General features: G+C 37.4%; 1 protein-coding gene across 7 annotated transcripts in view; it reads left to right on the top strand.

Moving 5' to 3' along the window:
* The first annotated feature begins 319 nt into the window (after positions 1-319).
* BCLAF1 (BCL2 associated transcription factor 1) overlaps positions 320-16,761 on the top strand; it is a 30,913-nt gene continuing 14,471 nt past the window's right edge. For 2 of the 7 annotated variants that reach the window (XR_003512664.1, XM_027551649.1), the window contains exons 1-7: positions 323-484; positions 8,054-8,144; positions 9,815-9,928; positions 10,717-11,628; positions 12,802-13,467; positions 13,620-13,789; positions 16,110-16,215. Coding sequence is in view for 6 of the 7 variants with exons in the window: in XM_027551649.1 (XP_027407450.1) it covers positions 9,825-9,928; positions 10,717-11,628; positions 12,802-13,467; positions 13,620-13,789; positions 16,110-16,215 (1,958 nt within the window). In the remaining variant the exon portion in view is untranslated. Of the gene's footprint in view, positions 485-925; positions 1,003-8,053; positions 8,145-9,814; positions 9,929-10,716; positions 11,629-12,801; positions 13,468-13,619; positions 13,790-16,109; positions 16,216-16,761 lie in introns of those variants that run through there. The other 5 variants (XM_027551650.1, XM_027551651.1, XM_027551648.1 and 2 more) reach the window with 5 other exon arrangements.

Here is a 16,761-nt window from a genome sequence, read left to right as displayed (position 1 = left end):
CCGGCCTGGTCAGAGTTGGTCCCACAGAAAAAATAGACCAGACGAGCAAAAGTGGGGGCAAGCGAGGTCCGGAGGGTTCGCTCAATGCAAACCAGAGAGACCAGCGAATACCCCGGTGTGGAACCACGACCTCACATCACCAAAACACCCCGCCCACTTTCTACCGCCACCCTGGCGGAGGCGGCTGATGAAGACCGGAAGGCGGAGCCGCCAGATCATCGCGCGAGACCAGCCACGCGACTTCCCAGAAAGCCTCAGGCAACATCTTTACCGCGGCCGGAGAGCGGGTTTAGGGCGGTGGAGTGGGTGGGACTTGGTCAGATATTTAGCGGCACCGGAGGCCACGCCCCAAATCGGAAGTGACGGAGAGGAGCTAGCGCGTCGAAGATACCTCTATGGTTTTCCTCCCGTTCTTGAGTGGGGAAATGGCCGCTGTGTAGTTACCGGTGAGATAAGTCCCGGGAACCGTCCTTCGGCGTGTCAGGTAGGCCTTGCGTTGCGTCTAGATAACTCAAAAGGCAGTGAATATCGAGGAGGAATGAATATTACTGAATCTTTTGTTGGTAGTGGCGGGTTGGCGGTGACAGGAGAGCCCAGGAAACGTTGTGCCGTTATTTATGCGTTTCCCAGCCAGTTTCCCTCAGGCTTTCGAGGCACTACGGGCCGAAAAGGTGGGGGGTGGGGTGAGCAGCGAGAACCGTGCGCGCGCGCGCGCCTGCGAGCCTGGCTCGAGACCCACAGACCGCGCGGCCTTCCGTGCGCCTGCGCAGATCTGCGTTTTCAACCCTTCCCCCATTTTCCTCAGTCCGGACCTCTGCGCGTGGCCGACTGAAAGCTCTCCCCGGCGCACGCGCGCTTCCTCTTCTCTCCCTTCTCCGCCTACGGCTCCTCTGGCGGTCCGAGGTGCAACTTGTGTTCGTTTCTCATTGGCTGGAATCGCCACCTTTCTTTCCGGCCTGAGAGGCTTGGACAAAATAACTAACCTGCAACAAAGTGCTTTGGGTAGGTTAACCCCTTTTCGCGCCCTCTTTTAACTCCTTTTCCCAGGCTTCACGCTCCCGGTCGGTTTACGCCTTGATTTTGTTACTCTAGTTTGTCCTAGGATCTCGTTCCGCGCTCTCTGACCCCGGCATCCGCCTCCGGCTTTCTGGGTTGCGGGAAAATTTTCTTCGGGTTCCCCTGGTAACTGATTTGAAGCGAGAGTGCACTCTTGACTCTAGGATTTGGTGCCTAGTTACTAGCTTGGGCAGCGGTCTCAGCCGATGGGTGTAAGGACGGCCCTGCCACCTCCGGGGCTAAAGGGCAGTTCTGGAGTATCCGCTAAGCCACGTCCTTCATGCAGATTTAGCCACTGTACCTTGTGAGAAAAGTTGCATCCGCGATTGGTGGTATAAATGGATGGATGGGAGTGGTGAGTTGAGGTTAGGGACTTTGCCATCATAAATCCTTGGTTGGCTTTATTTAAATTTTAAGGTGTATCTCGTCAGAATCCAGCAGTAGTGGCAACTACTTTTCTAAGTCAAACTTTATTTATTTTATATATATGTATAATTTTAGAAGTGAAAAAACTTGAAATTAAATTTGGAGGTAGATATGACCAAAAATGACATACAGAGATGAGCTCCTTCAGTCTTGTATTTTTTTGTGCAGCAGCGCCTCTTAAATTTGGGGGATATTAAAAGGCAAAACAGTTTATTTCTCACTGTGAATTCTCATTCAGATTGGACTATAGCTGGAATGGTTGGGCTACAGTTTAGACAAAGAACCTTTACATAGGAGGAAACGCTACCAGTTTATTTGCAGTTTTATGTGATCCTAGACAATTTTGGATAACTAATTGAATGGGAGGATTATGTGTCCGAAATAACTTACTTTAGGTGAGTAAACTAAAGCCTGTCTACTGATGGCAGTTAGCATCTTGTTTTAAGAATACCACACTTTTCATTGTCACATTGTGGTAGTCATGGGAATCCTCCTTGATTCAGATAATTGTGGCAAAGGAAATTTTTTGGCTAGAGCTGATTCTTGAGTTGGAAGAGCAGTAGTGTTTCAGGACTTGGAGATAGATCTCTGAAAACTTGTGACTTGGGTAGGCTCAGGTTTAGTTCAGTGTATTGAATATGGGCGGCTACCTATACTAGATTAGCTATGTGAGTGACAACTTGTGTTAATAGAAATGGAAAGTCTTTTCGCTTCTATTATATATAGAACTTCGTATTAGGGTTTTTCAGAAGCTGCATTCAGAATCATTGGGGAAGGACAGGGAAGCCTGGCATGCTTCAGTTCATGGGGTGGCAGAGTCAGACACGACTTAGCAACTGAACAACAACCACAGCTATGTAATTTACAGTGATTTATTAAGTGACAAAAAAGTGGATAAGGGAATTGGGAAGTCCAATTGTCTCTGACTGGTAAGTGTAAATGTTTAGGTTATAGCTGTAGGTTATGAATTTGTTTATTTTTCAGTTCAAGTTTCTTAAACAGTGGTTGTCAGTGTTAGCCCCAGAATGTTAAGTAGTTAATATTTTCTTTGCCCCCAGCTGGAAAAAAGTCAACAAACGTTGTTCAGCTGTTAAGTTGTGTCCAACTATTTGCGACCCCCATGGACTGCAGCACACCAGGCTTCCCTGTCCTCACCATCTCCCAGAGCTTGCTCAAATCCATGTATATTGAATGGGTGATGCCATCGAACCATCTCGTTTTCTGTCATACCCTTCTCCTCTTGCCTTCTTCACTCTTTCCCAGCTTCAGAGTCTTTTCTAATGAAATCAGCTCTTTCGCATCAGGTGGCCTAAGTGTTGGAGCTTCCTTCAGTCCTTCCCATGAATATTCAGGACTAATTTCCTTTAGGATTGACTGGTTGGATCTCCTTGCAGTCCAGGGTCCCTCGAGTCTTCTCCAATACCACAGTTCAAAAGCATCAGTTCTTCCATGCTCAGCCTTCTTTATGGTCCAGTTCTCACATCCATTCATGACTACCGGAAAAACCATAGCTTTGAATAGATGGACCTTTGTTGGCAAAATAATGTCCTCTGCTTTTTAATAATGCTGTCCAGGTTGGTCATAGCTTTTCTTCTAAGGAGCAAGCATCTTTTAATTTCATGGATGCAGTCACCATCTGCAGTGGTTTTGGAGCCCGAGAAAATAAAGTCTGTTTCCGTGGTTTCCTCATCTATTTGCCATGAAATGATGGGATTGGATGCCATGATCTTCGGTTTTTCAGTGTTGAGTTTTAAGCCAACTTTTTCACTCTTCTCTCTTTCATCAAGACGGTCTTTAGTTCTTCTTTGCTTTCTGCCATAATGGTGGTCTCATCTGCATATCTGAGGTTATTGATATTTCTCCGTGCAATCTTGATTCCAGCTTGTGTTTCATCCATCCTGGCATTTTGCATGATGTACTCTGCATAGAAGTTAAATAAGCAGGGTGACAATATACAGCCTTGATGTAGTACTCCTTTCCCAATTTGGAACCAGTCCAGTGTTTGATACTAAGTATTTAATATTTTCTTTGCCCCCAGCTGGAAAAAAAAACCTACAAACATTAATGTAATAATAATACAGGTTGACATTTGTGTGTTATTTCGGAATTTTCAAACCTTCAACTTGATCTAGTATTTCTCCATATACTAGTTTAGCTCAGGCACTCAGTTGTGTCCGACTCTTTGCAACCCCATGGACTGCAGCACGCCAGGCTTCCCAGTCCACCACCAACTCCTGGAGCTTACTCATACTCATGTCCATCAAATCGGTGATGCCATCCAACCATCTCATCCTCTGTCACCCTCTTCTCCTGCCTTCAGTCTTTCCCAGCATCAGGGTCTTTTCCAATGAGTCCATTCTTCGCTTCAGGTGGCCAAAGTATTGGAGTTTCAGCTTCAGCATCAGTTCTTCCAATGAATATTCAGGGCTGATTTCTTTTAGGATAGACTGATTGGATCTTCTTGAATTCCAAGAGTCTTCATTGATGCCAAAGCATCAGTTCTTTGGCGCTCAGCTTTCTTTGCAGTTCAGCACTCAGATCTGTACATGACTGCTGGAAAAACAATAGCTTTGACTAGACGGACCTTTGTTGGCAAAGTAATATCTCTGCTTTTTAATATGCCGTCTAGGTTAATCATAGCTTTTCTTCCAAGGAGCAAGCGTATACTAGGAGGAGGCCAAAAAAGGTAGAAAACTTTTTAGGGCCACATGAACCAGGGAGTGGCACAATCTGGTCTGGAATGCAGGTATTCTTTTTCTCAGTTCTGCATGCTTTTTTCTAAAGCAGGCTGCCAAGGAGCTGGACACAGAACCAAAAATTTGTGACTAAACCATTTTTTTTTTTTAAGCTTTTTCTTAAGGAAATATTCAAGCACAAAAGTGGAATATTGAGCTGTTATTTAGGCTTAATAATTATCAGCATTTACCAACTTTAACATTATTTGCTTTTTTTTGAGAGTGCTTAAAAATTATTTTATATTGGAGTATAGGTGATTAACATTGTGTTAGTTTCAGGTGTAAAGTGATTCAGTTATACATGTGAAATCTGTTCTTTTTCAAATTCCATTTTTCTGGAGTATTTTAAAGCAAAATTCCACTCATTTTATTAAGCATTTCTTGAGTTTGGAGCCTTAGACCACTTGGCCATCCTCACACCCTGTTAAGCATTTCTTGACTTTTTAAATACTGCTGACTAATGCTATGCCAAAAATATTAAATATTAATCATTTGAAGTGAAATTAATAAACTTTGAATATAGACCATGTGCCAGATAAGTCATTTCTATTTATTAGTTTAGTACATTTAATCTTAAGCCTATGAGTAAGTACTGTTACTAGCTTTATTTTATATCTGTGGAAAGTGAAGCTGAAAGAGATTAAAGTAATTTGTCCAAAGTTGGGTAGCTGGTTAATTGTCAAACCAGAATTTTGAACCTAGTCAATTGGAGTAATAGTCATGGGAGGTATTTTTAGGATTATTAAAGATATGAATAGCAGTAGTTTCCAAAAATTTGGAGCCCACATCCTGAATATGCTAAAATTAAGACTGGGCTCAAGTACTTACTGTTACTTCAACCTTCTAATTTGTCTCCCTTTTCTTTGCTCCATGTGGTTCATGCTCTATACAGCAGCCATCTTAAAATGCAAATAAATAAGATGGTGACACTTCCCAAATCAGACCTTCTACGACCTTCCCATTACAGTTAGAGTAAAATCTCAACTCTACTCTGGCCTCCTTATTAGATGCCATTTGATTTAGTCCTTTCCTGTCTCCTGCCTTATCTTGTACCCTCTCATTGATCACAGTACCTCAGCCTTCTTACAAGTTTGTCTTGAATTGGTTAAGTTTGTGTCCTTTACCTAGAATGCTTTTCTTGGATCTTTGCAGTGTTCCTTCTCTTTAACTTGTTACCTTTTTAAAGATGGTTCAAGGATCCACTGAAGTAGTCCTCCTCTCCATCTCTTGACATCACTTTGTGTTCTTTGGTTTCTCTCTTCCCCTGGCTTGAACGTAAGCTCCAACAGAGAAGGGAACTTAATGTCTCAGTTAAAGTGCTGTGTTTCCTACAGTAGTAGTGTCTGGCTTCTGATAGTCTCCTTTGTTTAAATTCATATGAATTATGAAAGCTTAAATTCATCTGAAAGGTGGGGTTAAATATGTAGCTTATGGGATTATGAGGATTAAATAAGGTAATTTTATTTAAAGTCACCTAGCACAGTTCTTCAGAGAAGGCAATGGCACCCCACTCCAGTACTCTTGCCTGGAAAATCCCGTGGATGGAGGAGCCTGGTAGGCCGCAGTCCACGGGGTCGCTGAGGGTCAGATATGACTGAGCAACTTCACTTTCACTTTTCACTTTCGTGCATTGGAGAAGGAAATGGCAACCCACTCCAGTGTTCTTGCCTGGAGAATCCCAGGGACGGGGAAGCCTGGTGGGCTGCTGTCTGTGGGGTCGCACAGAGTTGGACAGTGACTTGGCAGGGACCTGTCGTGTCTCCCATAATATATAACACAGTGCTTTGTATATAGACTTCCGTTTAAAGTAGAAAAAAGGCAAGCTGATTACAATTTTTGTACTGTCTTAAATATTAACAGTATTAAATGTTAATTTGTAATGTATATTATTAACGTATTATGTGTCATATTTTGTATATGATCATTGAGTTTTTTGTATGGATGCTTGAATATATTCATTGATTGTGAATAAGAAGGTACGTCTGCTAGGCTAACAGCCTACAGCCCCTTTTCCCTCACTTTGCTGTTTCTAGCATATATTTTCTTGGTACCTCAGAAAATCATGACTTGGAGTAAAGAGAGACTTGGCAATTGGTTCTTCTTTGGATATACAGAAACTAAAATAAGCCTTTTAGAATTGTTTGGGGGTAAGTGTTGGTTAAAATGAGCCTTGTATCACTTCCAGCAGTGAATCAGTAGTATTGGACTTCTCGGTCAGAATAAAGTTTCATAACAGCCTATCAGTTTAGAAGATGAGAGTTTTTCTCTGCCCACTTGGGGGATCTAATATTTTTAAAACTAAACATAGGAATACTTTAGAAATCTTTCTGTTTAATGTATCCGTGTTCTTTTGTTTTTGCTAATTTTTATTTTGCTATATTTCCCATACTTGCTAGGTTCCTATTCTTTCTTCCTATCTTAAAAATAAAATAATTCCCTTAGCTGTAAGGCCCTGTATAAATATTTAGGGAACATGTTATTGTTTTACCAGTTTAATCTTATTTCTTCTACTTTGTGTTTTCATTTTTATTACATTTTTTCCATTGGATCAATAATTTGATAGGACAGATATTAATGTGGGTTTTTTTCCCACTTAAACTGATTTATTAATTCCTTGAGTGTAGTCACATACAATTTTGTATTGTTTAGTTTCTGATCCCCTCGTAGTTTTGACTGTGCTTTGTACATAGCTGAAAATGTGTGCTAAGTCATTTCAGTCATGTCTGACTCTTTGTGACCCCATGGACTGTAGCCCTCCAGGCCCCTCTGTCCATGGGATTCTCCAGGCAAGAATACTAGAGTAGGTTGCTATGCTGTCCTCCAGGGGATCTTTCTGACCCAGGGAACAATCGTGTGTCTCCTGCATTGCAGGCAGGTTCTTTACTACTAGCGCCACCTGGGAAGCCCCATAATTGATAATAACTGAATTTTATTCATAAGGCTAAGCATTTCAGTAAATACTGAAACTGCTCAATACTTTGTGTATAACTTAAATTTATTTGCATAGTAATGTAAATTAGTTTCGGAAGAGCTCTGGCTTCCAGTTGATACTTGTTTCATCTACTGGCTGGTTGTTTTTTTTTTTTTTGAAACATCTGGTATATAAACAGCAGCAGCATGATAGTTGTTACATTAACTTTAAAAATCGGCTTCAAATGAAACTGAACTATATGAAAGGAAGTGGTCAGGAGAAGATAAGATAAATAGCATTAAAGTAAACTCAAACTATAGTTGTTATAAACTGTAGCATTATGAATACTAACTGTAGATGGTAGTAGTTGAATCCTAAGTTGTGTCCGACTCTTGCGACCCCATGGACTGTAGCCTGCCAGATTCTTCTGTCCATGGGATTCTCCAGGCAAGAATACTGGAATGGTTTGCAGTTTCCTTCTCCAGGGGATCTTCCTGACCCAGGGATCGAACCCAGGTCTCCTGCATTACAGGCAGGTTCTTTACCGACTGAGCTGTGAGGGAAACCCTTACTATAGATACATAACATGTTATACCAAGATGGCCACTTACGCTAACCACTTTGGAATTTTCTGATAGGATGACAGTATAGCTTCTGTTTTCTAAAGCCTAGATCGCTAAAATTAGAACTCAAGTGCTTGCATTAAAGGTCCTGCAGTTTCATAATGCACTGCTGCATTCTGATTAAAACAAAAGTTAAATTTCTTTAAGCTTTTATGGTTAAAAACTTATTTCCTGATTCAATATTCTGTTCCTGAAATATTTAGTGCCTTTATTAAGAGTTTATTGCAGTGCTGAGTGATAATATGTTGTAAATAGTGGATTTTTTATCATAATTCAAATTTTTTTTTTTTTATCTTTGCTAGGAATTTAATTTCTCAGAGCATTCTCTCCAGGAAGAATCTTACAGTATCTCAAAGACTTCAGTTGACTGCTTGATCCTGCATAAAACCCAAGGTAGATGATTAGTTTTTCTAGTCTGAAGTTTGGACTTTTTAAAGAAAATGTGACTTCTGAACCTAATGATTTAGACTGATTAAAAGTGATATGGTCTGAAACTTTTGTTATGGTGACTTGTATGAAGTAAGCCAGATTTTTAAAGTTTTAGGGAAAAGATTCTCTTTTATTTCTAGGTTGTATATCTGCTTCTACTTCTATAAACACATCTACTTAAAGACTCAAAACACACAGTTATTCAAAAATAATCAGGACAAAATAGCTCTGCTTATTTAACTTATCTTTTATGCGTACAAGAGGAGTTCCATAACTTAACTTTTTCCCCTTTACATGGGTGTTAAAGTTAGGTTTGATTGCTTATTATGTGCTGAAAATTGTTTTAAGAATATTACATGTATCAACTCATTTAATCCTCTCTACATCTCTGAGGAAGGTACTGTCTTTATATCTTAACTCACTTGGAATTAAGAGTGAGAGAAGATGAAGCTGGTGTTTGTCTCTTTGAAGACAGTTGTGTTTTATTTTAGAATAAATATTTGTTTGAAACCCATTGAATTTGTCATTTATGTGGCTTTTTTGGTGAGGAAGTATGCAGACATCATTGCTTCCTCTAGTTTATCTCAATACTTTTCAAAAACTTTCATACTACTGAGCAAAGTCTAATTAGGTCAAAATGGTTTAAATACATGGCAATTGCAGGCTATTAGGAAAGTTTAGTGAGTTGATTTTTTGGGGAAAAAATACTTAATTTTGTGTAAATTAGTGAAAATTTAAAATAGTTGTAGCAGGAATAAACTTGGGAGATGTGTAGGTTTAATTTTGTAAAGAGTAGATCTTATAAATCAGTCCTGTTACTAATTTCATGAGGTCTGATTATTGCATTAGATACTAGCTAGTATTTAGAAAAGTTAGAATATTGGTGTACAGGTTCTCTTTTTCTTGCCGTCCCAATCTCTTCTTGCAGCAATCTCTTTAGTTTCTTTTATCCTTTTTCATCTTTTCACCAGAAAGCTATAGGGTGAACTAGGCATTGTCACATAAGTCCATTTTTATTTCTACAGTCATAACTGTTGAAAGCAGAGCTTTGAGCTCCAGCTGTTAAGAGACTTAATGACCTTTATTCTACTGGGAGACTTATCCGTCACCATTCCAAGCAGTATTGCATACATGGAGTGGTCAGTTTAGTCCCATTTCAAAGCCATAAAGCACTTATGATGACAGCTGGGTAGGTTTACTCTGTTTTTTAATATTATGTCATTTGTATTTTCTTTTCAGGTTTGTTATCTGTAATACTCTGATATTATTTATCTTTTTTACAGGAGAGGTAGGCATTTGTATTGGGCATGGAATAACATCTAACGTACTGCTGCAGTCTGATGTCATTGCTCTTTCTGACTTCTGCAGCTGCTGCCTTTTTTTGGATTGAGGCACATAAGTGGAAAAGTCCATAGAAATCTTCTGTTGTTTCTTTACAATACCTGCCATGCAGGTGCAAATACAGTTTTAGTTAGGGATAATTGACTTAGTACTTACTTGAATAATGATGGGTAATATCCTTTGGGAAACTTAATGTTTTATAAATTTAATTTGTATCTGAAGATAAGTTAAATAATAGAAACTACTTCTCTTGCATTGTAATTTTAACCTTTTTTGCCCTCTCATTTGCCTAGGAGAAAAGAAATGGGTCGCTCCAATTCTAGATCACATTCTTCAAGATCAAAGTCTAGATCACAGTCTAGTTCTCGATCAAGATCAAGATCACACTCAAGGAAGAAGAGATACAGGTGAATTACTGTGCTTTTACCTCTTTAAATTATAATAATCATACCAGCTAACAGTTATAGATTGCTTACACAGGCAGAGTGCTAAATTCATTAACATGTTTTAGTCTCCAAGAACGCTGTGAGTGGATCTGTTGTTTAGAATTAGTTCACTGGGGAAACTTTGGATGAATTTCCTGCAGATAAAGGGGAACTGTTGTAATGTTAAGAGATGAATTGGATAATGTAAGAATTATTTGGCAGTAAATAATCTTTGCTATTTCATAGTTTCTTGTTTCTGACTCTGAGGTCTCAATAGGTTTATTCTTTTATATAAAAATGATTGACTCTGGTGGTTTTTCTTTAAATGGTAATACATACTTAGCATGGAAAATAGAAACAAGTTAAAAATAAATGACCATGATCTTATTATGAATTAATGTTAGTTTCTGATTTTTCTTTAGTATTTTTCTTGACCTAGCTTTTTATTACATATACATTTAGCCACTAATGAATATTCTTCCGTGGCATTACGTATTCTTTTGACATTACCACTTTAAGTGCCTGCATGAATGTGATGTGTTAGTGTGTCCCATTGTTGGATGTCACTTTTTCCCCCGTTTTCTCGATATATACCTTAGAATTGAGATGTTTTTCATTGAAAATAATAACCTTTAACTTTTATATAAATGAGGGGTTTTTTAAAAAAAATACATTTTTAGCTTTGACGTCTTATTTGCATAATATATTCAATCAGAATGGTACAATGGAATAGTTTATTTTTCTTTCATTGATATTTATTTCATTTTTAGTTCTAGGTCTCGTTCCAGGACGTATTCAAGATCTCGTAGTAGAGATCGAATTTATTCTAGAGATTATCGTCGAGATTACAGAAATAATAGAGGAATGAGACGACCTTATGGATACAGAGGAAGGGGTAGAGGGTATTATCAAGGAGGAGGAGGTAGATACCATCGAGGTGGTTATAGACCTGTTTGGAATAGAAGACACTCTAGGAGTCCTCGACGAGGTCGTTCACGTTCTAGGAGTCCAAAAAGAAGATCCGTTTCTTCTCAAAGATCCCGAAGCAGATCTCGCCGATCATATAGATCCTCTAGGTCTCCAAGATCATCCTCTTCTCGTTCTTCGTCCCCTTATAGCAAGTCTCCTGTCTCTAAAAGACGAGGGTCTCAGGAAAAACAAACCAAAAAAGCTGAAGGGGAACCTCAAGAAGAGAGTCCTTTGAAAAATAAATCACAGGAGGAACCGAAAGATACGTTTGAACACGACCCGTCTGAATCTATTGATGAGTTTAATAAATCATCGGCCACATCTGGTGATATTTGGCCTGGCCTTTCAGCTTATGATAATAGCCCCAGATCGCCCCATAGTCCTTCACCAATTGCTACACCACCTAGTCAGAGTTCATCTTGCTCTGATGCCCCCATGCTCAGTACAGTACACTCTGCAAAAAACACACCCTCTCAGCATTCACATTCCATTCAGCATAGTCCTGAAAGATCTGGGTCTGGTTCTGTTGGAAATGGATCAAGTAGATACAGCCCTTCTCAGAATAGTCCAATTCATCATATCCCTTCACGAAGAAGCCCTGCAAAGACAATCACACCACAGAACGCTCCAAGAGATGAGGCTAGGGGACGTTCCTCATTTTATCCTGATGGTGGAGATCAGGAAACTGCAAAGACAGGAAAATTCTTAAAAAGGTAAGAGTTAAGAGAATTTAGATCATAATAGTAATATTTCTCTGAATTCTGTTTGGATTTATGTTTTAAAATTGCATTGTGATGTGTATTTAAGTATTTTTACTCGTGACTTCTTTCTTTTTATAAAATAATTCCAAGTTGATTGTAAAGTGTTTTAATGTTTATGAAGATAATTCATGCTCTTCCTTTTCATTTCATCCATTTTTTAAGTCCAGAATTAAGAATGTAAATGAGAAGTTGAAAGTGTTAAAGCATTGAAAGCTTATTTTGTCTTCATCATTATAACGTGACCTACATAAAATAATGCAGTTATATATTCTTGTGTGGTAGTATAAATAGTCCAGCTGCCAATTTTTAATAAATTTTCCTGACTGTAGAAAAGATAATAAATGGTATTTCTTATTGACTCCAGTAACATTTCAGAGAGATGCTTGGTCTAAATGCTAATTTTAAGCATTACTAAAGGTTCCTTAATGAAAATGGATTACTAAGGTAATATGGTTGGTTTTAAGTAAGGAAATACAGCAAGCTTGCTATTTATTTTTCTAGTGCTTCCCAACCTAAAATTAATTTTTTATTGAATTGATATGTAGTTTCTACTTAATATTGCCAGAAATCATTTTCTACTTAAAAGTATATACATGAATTATTTTGTGATTTAGATAGAATAGTAACATCTAATATTAACTACACTGAAGTCCACCTTTTTGAACTCTTACTTAGTAGATATGTTAGTGAAATTTTGAGTGTAATAAGTAGGATTCAAATAGATAAATATATTAAATAGATAAGTATATTTTAAGTATCAGATAAGTGTATTACAGATAAGTTTTTAGTAGTTCTTAGTCTCAAAAATTAAACTTAAGCTCTGTGGAAATTTGGATTTGTTAGTGCAGAATTGTGAACTATGAGTAAACAACAAGTTTTTGAGAATGGCTTTACTTTTTTTAAACTTCAGAAGTCTTACTCTGTGCATTTATTTAAAAACTCAGCACATAAGCTTTATGGATGCTTTTAAGGCTTTCTGTAAGTGGAATCTGAAAAAAGCAATTTTCAGTAGGATTTTTTCCTCCTATTACTGGCCCTGTGATATTGGGAAGCACAGTTAAGTATGTAAGTGGTCCAGAATGAATGCAATCCAGAGTTACCATCCTCTTCTTTGCTTATTCACAGGTTCACAGATGAAGAGTCTAGAGTATTCCTGCTTGATAGGGGTAATACCAGGGATAAAGAGGCTCCAAAGGAGAAAGGATCAGAGAAAGGGAGGGCAGAGGGAGAATGGGAAGATCAGGAAGTTCTAGATTACTTCAGTGATAAGGAATCTGGAAAACAAAAGTTTAATGATTCAGAAGGGGATGACACAGAGGAGACAGAGGATTATAGACAGTTCAGGAAGTCAGTTCTTGCAGATCAGGGTAAAAATTTTGCTACTACGTCTCATCGGAATACTGAGGAGGAAGGACCCAAGTACAAGTCCAAAGTTTCATTGAAAGGCAATAGAGAAAGTGATGGATTTAGAGAAGAAAAAAATTACAAACTTAAAGAGACTGGATATGTAGTAGAAAGGCCTAGCACTGCAAAAGATAAGCACAAGGAAGACGACAAAAATTCTGAGAGAATAACAGTAAAGAAAGAAACTCAGTCACCTGAGCAGGTAAAGTCTGAAAAGCTCAAAGACCTCTTTGATTACAGTCCCCCTCTACACAAGAATCTGGATGCACGAGAAAAGTCTACCTTCAGAGAAGAGAGCCCACTTAGGATCAAAATGATAGCCAGTGATTCTCATCGTCCTGAAGTCAAACTCAAAATGGCACCTGTTCCTCTTGATGATTCTAACAGGTAATCCACATTGCTCCCCAGTAAATAATCTGTGGGTGGTTAGTTAATAATCCAGTTAATTATCTTATTTTCTGACCATACTTCCCATTTTCATATTCAAACCAATGGTATATTTTGTTTGTATGTGTCTGTCTGTTACCGATATGCTCCAGACCTGCTTCCTTGACTAAAGACAGACTGCTTGCTAGTACACTTGTCCATTCTGTCAAGAAGGAGCAAGAATTCCGATCCATCTTTGACCACATTAAGTTGCCACAGGCCAGCAAAAGCACATCTGAGTCATTTATTCAACACATTGTGTCCTTGGTTCATCATGTTAAAGGTATGTTTAGTATTGTGAATTATATTTTTCTTGCAAGTAAAAAAAAATTAACAGCTATGCATAATAATAATGCACCCTAGGGCTCTATGTAGTCTCTCTTAAAATTTTGTATAAATAGCACTTCATAAATGAGATACCAGTCTTGGTAACATTAACACCTATTTAATAAAGTGATTTTTAATAAGTGAAATGTAAGTAAAATTAAAACATACCCTGAAAATCTGTATCATGATAAAAATGATACAGATTTATACAGTGCTGAAAGTCTTTTTGAAATGTGCCATAATACTGTCCTTGAAGTTCAGAGTGCTTGCAGATTATCTTTGATTGCATTCATAAGACCTGTATTAATGTACTCGTGGCATAGATTTATAACAAAGTGGTGCAATGTTGTTACTATTATAAAGAATTTCTTTTTAACCTTTAAAGAAACTTGAAACCAGTGGGAGGGGAAAACAGTGTTTCTGTGTTAATTTTGTATTACTTAATTTGTTATAATATTTTACTTTTTTATATGATAAATCAGAAAACTTTATTAGGATTTTTAAAGGGGGGAAAAAGTTCAAGAAATTTAAAAGTGTGTTAGGTAAGTAGTGATACTGTGAGTAGTGAGTGACTAAGGATAATAATGATGACATTCCTTGAGGTCCTGGGGATGATGAAGGATGTTCTTTTCAACTGAAGTAGTGATACTCTCTTTTCGACAGTGTCTAATTTTAGTTCCAGAGTTACTAATAATTTTCAAAGATTTTAGCTTGCGACTTTTTGGGCAAATAGATGTTATTATTTTATTTTTGTGTTTGAAAGGGAGTTTACCCTGAAGTAGGTTTCTTACCTAGGAATCTCCGTGGCTGTTGCTCTGAAAAGCCGTTTTTGAAAAGTTTGTCTTTGGACCTGAGAACAACTCATAGGTGAAACTTGTCACTCAGGAATTCTTAATGCACTTGATATTTCAAAATAGTGAAGAGTTAATGAATTTCTTTTTTACTGTAATTATTTAAATGTAGTAACAAAAGAGTTTAGCTATTTGGCTATAACTAGGTTTGTGAACCAATTTATGACCATATTACTGTGGTGCATAGAATATGAAACATTAACATTTTTTCTTTTTTCACTTTTTTTTTTTTACCTGTCTCTACATTTTACAATTTATTGCTGAATTTTGAGATCAGGTTTTGATAAATTTTTCCTTTTTCCTTTTTTTTTTTAAAGAAAAGAACTGTAGTTATGTTTCATTATTGGTATTGTGCAACCGATCTGAACAGCTCTTACTTCATATAGAGCTGAAAATGCCCAGTGATGTTTTCTTTTTCATTGTAACTAGGTCCTGGAATATGTTTTGAAATGGCAAATCCATGTTTCAAAGTAAAATAGCTGTTGAAAGATACAGGCAAAGTTGAATCTTCTGTCTTCCTGGCAAAAATGGCATAAAAACTGAGTTGCTAGCTCAAATTCCTGGGTTTCATGGAATTATGATTGAGGCACTACCCTGGTAGTGGCCATTTCAAGTTTTAATGATTGGTTATGAGACATGTGCTGGATATTGGGCGGTAAGTTGACACAGATGTATGTTGACCTGTTAAGCAGATAGCTTGCTTCGTAATGTAACATTTCATGACTTTATACGTCTTTCTATATTACATCAACAGCATATCTTGAAATGGTTTAAAAAAGAATTGGTGTTGATATTACTAATTTTAAAATTGTTAAAAGACAAGACAGTAATATCAAATGTACTGTCAGGTTTGCCAAGATGCCAGATTTTTGGAGTAATTAGTATTAATTGATGTAAAAAATATTTTTCCAATTGAAGTGCCAGTATTCAGTTTCTTAAATCCAGTTTTTGTTAACAACATAGTTCTTGCCAAAATAATTTTATTAGTTTATTAAAACAAGCTTTGCAAGTTATTTTAGTATTTTCATTTTCTGCAAATGATTACTTGAAGTTAACTTCATTGGTTCATATTGGCAAGGCTTAAGGACATTGACATATTATTGTTGCTTTTTGTTTTATTTGAGGAAGTGTAGTGCGTTATTGAAATGGAATTAGAAAGAGACTCTTGATTTAGTATATTTATTGTTCTTGGATTATATGTAATATTGACAGAGACCTGTGAGGAACTTTGCATCAGTTACCTGTTGAGGTACAAGAAGTTACGTGGGACAGGGTAGGAGTTCTTTGTAACACTTGATTCTCTTCTACTAGGTTTCTTGAGTATTTTTATTTTCTATTCACCTGCTACATGCCCTTCTGTCACAATTGAAAATTCCTCTTAAGGTAAAGGTAACTAATTGGGCAGTGTTTCTCCTAAATCAACAGAGCAATACTTCAAATCATCTTCAATGACCCTAAACGAGAGGTTCACTTCGTATCAGAAAGCCACTGAAGAACATAGTGCCAGGCAAAAGAGCCCTGAGATACACAGGTATGTATACCGGGCATGTAAAAATGTTGTTTTGATAGGAAGACACTGTTAAACAAGTTCATGTTGAAGCTATAGATAAGATACATGAAACTATATGGGTATCATGACTCAAATGAAAGTTTTCAGTTTACCATTTCTTTTTAATTTTCAGTATATTTGGTTAAAACTGGTTGTTAGAACTTAAAATACTCATTCTTATCACTTCCCAGTTTGGAATTAAATAGTTACCAGTTTGTCTTTTGGGAGGGGGTTGGATGCCTGGAGTAAGTAACCCTTGAATTTTATTCACTTTGAGTAAGTTTGTAAAATAAAAATGCTTCGTGAGATAGAATTGTTCCTTGTGAAAAGATCGTGAATTTGAAGTCAGATAGTTATTTTCAGTTCCTTGCTCTCACTTAATTGCATTGTGATAAAAAAGTTATTTAATCTCTGAATGTTTTTTTTCCATCTACAAATAAGAATAACAAATAAAATATCCTGTTTTGCAGGATGATGTTGACAGTTAGTATTAATTGTAAAGTACCTAATTCAGTGCTTAATACGTAG

Source organism: Bos indicus x Bos taurus, chromosome 9, assembly GCF_003369695.1.
Source record: "Bos indicus x Bos taurus breed Angus x Brahman F1 hybrid chromosome 9, Bos_hybrid_MaternalHap_v2.0, whole genome shotgun sequence".
NCBI lineage: Eukaryota > Metazoa > Chordata > Mammalia > Artiodactyla > Bovidae > Bos > Bos indicus x Bos taurus.
This window is presented reverse-complemented; position numbering and strand designations above follow the sequence as displayed.